A 5,277-nucleotide genomic window follows, 5' to 3' on the forward strand; every position below is an offset into this window, starting at 1 on the left:
CTCGCATTTGATATCCAATGTGCTATGTGCATGCCAAATAGGTTAAGAGAAGCTTCAAATTATTTGTCATTTCAAGTGTCATTTGAAGAACTAATATTAAATATTCATTTTTTTCATAGGTAAAGCACAAACGAGGCACACAAGATTAAACCTTGGTCAAAAATGTGATTTTAAACACTACAAAGCATGAACTAGAATAAATTGTACCTTTTTTTAACAAGGAAGAATAAGGTCCAATGTCTAGGCTTTAAAAATAATCTATTTTGTACAATTTGGTTGCAAAATTTCCCTCAAAGCCCATAATGGTATGTAAAGGAAAATCTGAAAGGGTAAGTTTCAAAAGGTATCATGCTATTTCTGATGCATGCGGAGGTGGGATCAACAAAGTGGCCAAACGTTCTCCTTCAGTCAATGATAACAATGTTATCAAATTTTTTCACATATGTATTTGTAATACAATTCTAGGACTGGCTTTCATTTTAAACCTGGTTTTGCACATCGTTAAATAACATACAACAACAAAAGCACAACCCTTAATCCCACTTTCTGGGGTTAATTACACAAAAAACTAAGTCATCCATATAATCTTATATATACGAATATTAAGCCACCATGTTTATAAAAATGTAGCAGTAGGAGAGAAAAAGATTGCTTAGTGGACCTTTTTAGCTGCTTCAACTAATGTGACATGAAAGTCTCTGAAGCAATCAGTACCAAGAGCTCCATATAAAATTACAGCTGGACTTCCAATACTTGAATCGAAATGCACATGATCAAATTCATAAAGTTCTGGCTGCTGAAATGAATCCCTAACTCCAGCAACAAACACAACATTGTTTAAGGTACAAGATGAAGAGTCAATTACCTATTTGATTAAGATTAATAGATCAAATAAGCAAAATTAAACTTACTGTCTAGCCAAAAAAAAACTTACTGTGAAAAGAAGAGAGAACGACTTACAATTCGGATGGGCTATGCAGCCACATTAACAACTCTGCAACATTGAAAAACAGTGCCCCACCAGTATCCACCCAACAACACTTTCCCCCAGGAGGAGTTGGGTTCATGCCCATCAGCAATGGGTCAATGTTCTTGCTTCCAGTGTTGTCATTTACTTTGAAAATTCCGCCATCGACAGAGGTATAGTCAATATCATCAGAAATGGGAAAAGAAGAAAGAGATTCCACAGCTAATTGCCTGTACAACACTAATCTTGGTGATGCTGATCGTAGAATCAGAGAGAACTCAAAAAGTGATGACACGGATTCTCTCAATAAATATTGTCCACATTTAATGATTTTCTTCAAACAGTCTTTCGCTGTATATGAATCAGCATCCTCATTGTGCTGCCAGATCTCAATGAACTCCCAGAAAAGGTTTTTCCACTCTTTGGATAGCAATTCGCTGTCAAACAATATCAAGAAGTTAACAAGCATGCAGAATTTTGGTTCTGAACACTTAAATTGCAACCACTTAATATTTCGCTCAACCTATAAGAATATGATTGCAATAACATTTAGATTTCAGGTATAGAAATCGACCACCATTCAATAACGCTGAGTGCATGTTTTATTTTTTATAGGTAAATTGTTATATAAATAGAAATGCCTGATGATGCTGGATCTGCATTTTTTTCCTTTTCTGGAGGAATCACAATACAGTAAAAGGATGATAATCACACTAACTCAACCAAGCCCACAACCCAAGGATACAGATTCGACTATCTTATAGATATAGGGCTAGAGGAGACAAGCTCACCACTCCAAGGAATCCACTCTGGAGATACAGAATTAAAGAATAAAAAAGGTTATTCTCAAAGATCATAATTAATTAAAACGGACCCAGCCTATGTCATTGATATATAAAGTATGTACTGATAGCAGTCTTACAAGTTTCCAAGCATGGATATAAACAAACATTCCCAAGACACCTAAATACATGCTTTTGACCCATGGAAAACTCAAAAGACACACTTAATGCTAAATTAGCAGCAACTAACATTTTAATCAAAGACACCCTAACTTGTTGTAAAACACCTCAATGTGTAATCTACTATAAAATAGGCATTAAGAATGTCTCGCACAATTATTGTATTATTCTACCCAAATTCACTCTATATCCTCTGTCCTATTTCTATCTCTCTACTTGTTTGCATGTGGTGGGGCCACTTAATCTCAAAGTGATCTTGGCACTCCGGGAAGGACAATAATGTGGATTTGTAGGTGCTGTCGGCTCATCTTGACACTATTGGGGCTAGTTCATCTTCTTTCATGTTGATGTGAGCATACAAAACGTCGTCTTCGTATCTGGATTGGGTTTCAGGCTCATATACAAACGGGTACAAAGAATTCTATCTAGCAGAGCAAATCTCCAACCCCCTTTCTCTTCTGACGTTAAGTCTAAGGTTTAAAATATATTGGAATTGGATAAGCATTTACATCACCCCACCCGAAAAAGGGCCAAAAGTAAAAAAGGAAAAAAAGAATACAACAATGGTCACAATGCACCCACTCCAGACTGAAGCCCAGGTTCATTGTACTATCATGAAAACAAATAGTAACTGAAGTAAGAAACGCACTTGCATTAGAATCAAAACCCTGCATAACTAAATCTACAACGAACCAGCGACGTACTCATTAGCAATTAAGCAGCCGCTCAGATTAAAACGAATCAAAGTAGGCAATAATAGCTAGAAAAAAATCGAAACCCAATGTAACATATTGGTGAAGAGAACGTACCCAGCTTCTAAAAGCAGTGAGGTACCAGACCACTTGGCCCGAAGAGCCACTTGGACATTCTTGGGTTGACCACTTTCCACGGAGATCAAATCGCCAGAAAGACTTAGGAAGACGACAAGAACGAAAAGAACTCCGTAACCTGATCTCAGGGGACTTCCCATTATCGAAATCCGATTCGGTTCAACCTTCTCGGACGGATCAGAGTAAGGCCATTGACGAACGATCAATCGAAGTGAGAAGTGATGGGAGATTTGAGTGTCTTCACTGTTTCCACTTTGTGTCCGATTCGCAGAGTTTATTAGGGTTCAGACTTCAGAGTCAGTCGCCCCGCTAGATTTACATTTTCCACGGTTTTGGGCTAATCAGATTGCGCCACGTCATCGCCAGGGAAGAAGCGGCATTCGATAAATAAATACCCCATACTCCCTTTCCCTGCACAAAAAATTAACTAATTTACCATTCTTTTTTTAAATGGCAAACTATCACTTATTATCCCACTTTTAATAAACACATACAATATAACATATCAATGTATTAAAATATTTAAATTAAGTATAGAGATAGTATATATATTTTTTATTTTAAAATAGGTGTTGGTTGATTGCAACTGTTCTAAAACCTTTCTTCATATTTGAATTTGTTACCTGATAATTAAGGTGTTAAATTCTTAAAATTTTAAAATAAATTTATTATTTTTTAAACTATTTATGAAATGTCAACTAGTTCATCTTATCCTCTAATAATCCCATTAATCTAAACGTGTCAAATAATATTTCACAACAATCATTTTCTCATTTTCCTAGTATTTCTCACAATTAAAGTAATAAAATTAAATTTGTAATGGTATTTTTTATAATTGAATTTCGTTGAAGTTAATTAAAATGACAATTGTCTATAATTTATGTGATAAACAAATAAACGAGAGAAAGGGGTCATAAGATCTCAAAGTAACTAAAAAATGGTGAAATGCCCCACTCACTGCAGTCAAATTATAGGATAAAAATACTGTTATTAAATAATCGATCACACGTAAAATACATTTATTATTATTATTATTTTATTCTCTTATATTTGTAATTTCCTATATTTAGGAGTCTTTGACTTATATTTGGCTAAAAAATTTATGTTTTTCACTAAGCATTGGGACATCATTCATCTATTCAAAACATGAATTTTATAAGAATTATGAGTATTATAGAGAAAAATTTAAAAGACGAAAATGGATATAACTAGAAAATAAAAACGATAAGAGTTAGTCCATGACAATAAATCTCACACATGCAATGTGAAAGGAGAAAGGGAGAGACATACCATGATAATGACAATTCTCCACAACAATAATAAGAGTGCGTTTTGATTGTAATGGTGAAATTTGAGTGAAAATTAAATGAATTCCAATTAATTGAATTCCATAAAAAATGAATTTCTATAAATTATAAATTTAAACTGTGTGATTCTTATAATTTGTTACTTGAAAAATGATGTTATTTTCCATCTTTTAGTGTTTGATTGGTAATATTTTTCATAAAATTTGATCATTCTCCTAATATTTTGTGTTTGATATGTATTGTTTTCTATGGAAAATGATCAATTTTCCATGAAATTTAATGGTGAAATTGTATTGAAAAATTAAAATAATAACCTATTTTAAATTAACTACATAATTTTCACAGATAAATCAAACCACAAATTTTTTTTTTTTTTTTTGTTTTCCAAACTTATATATGCAAAATTATATATACACATATATATATATACTCAATCACACATACAAATATACATATTTTCGCATACAGAGACATATATATACATATATATATATATATACACATAGACCCGCTACAACCTCTCGCTCACCCATCCGTTGCCGCTGACTCGCTCGCTCGCTTGCCCTTCCTCTCGTTCGCACACAAATACATATATATATACGTCATATCTCTTGTTGCCTCCTCGCTCATTCACCCACCGCCACTGACCTACTCGCTGGCTCGCCCTTCTTCTCGTTTGCTCTTTGTCCCTTTCTCATTGCAACTTCAATGGTGAAGTTGAAGGGGATGAAGACGGGAGCACAGCGAATTGCTACTCCATTTGCCTGAAAAATCGGAGCTCCTCCCCCCATGGAATTTGTTTTCCATAATTTGAAGAAAAAAGCTATTACGTGACAAGAAATGAAAAAATAAGTTTCTTGAAAAAATTTTGCTATCAAACACTACACAAATAAAAAATTAGATGGAAAAGATGTATTTTCCCCCCCCAAAAAAAAATAGACTATCAAACGCGGCCTAAAATTACATTTCTTGATCTCTCTTTGCTTCTCGCCTATAAAATTTCGTCTCTCTGGCTCCTCTTCCCCCCTCCCTTCCCCGGTGACATGGAGGTGTCAAGACCCTAGTATTGAATCTAGGATTTTTCTAAAATAGAACTGAGAAAGAATAATAGAATAAATAAAGAGAGAAAGAATAGAAAGAGAGTGAAGGAAAACATGGAGAATTTAGGAAAAAAAACTGAAATAATAGATAAGAGAGAAAATGAAAAAAAC

The 5,277-nt window shown here is 34.0% G+C and overlaps 1 protein-coding gene across 1 annotated transcript in view; it reads right to left on the bottom strand.

The window, feature by feature from the left end:
• Positions 1–3,060, bottom strand: part of LOC127802369 (UDP-glucose:glycoprotein glucosyltransferase) — a 31,832-nt gene extending 28,772 nt beyond the window's left edge. Inside the window, exons 1-3 of the mRNA XM_052338132.1 lie at positions 2,739–3,060; positions 961–1,404; positions 662–809 (exon numbers count right to left, since the gene is read on the bottom strand). Coding sequence (XP_052194092.1) covers positions 662–809; positions 961–1,404; positions 2,739–2,899 — 753 coding nt within the window. The 5' untranslated portion in view covers positions 2,900–3,060. The remainder of the gene's footprint in view (positions 1–661; positions 810–960; positions 1,405–2,738) is intronic.
• Between the last annotated feature and the right edge of the window lie 2,217 nt (positions 3,061–5,277).

This window comes from Diospyros lotus, chromosome 5, assembly GCF_014633365.1.
Source record: "Diospyros lotus cultivar Yz01 chromosome 5, ASM1463336v1, whole genome shotgun sequence".
NCBI classification, from domain to species: domain Eukaryota; kingdom Viridiplantae; phylum Streptophyta; class Magnoliopsida; order Ericales; family Ebenaceae; genus Diospyros; species Diospyros lotus.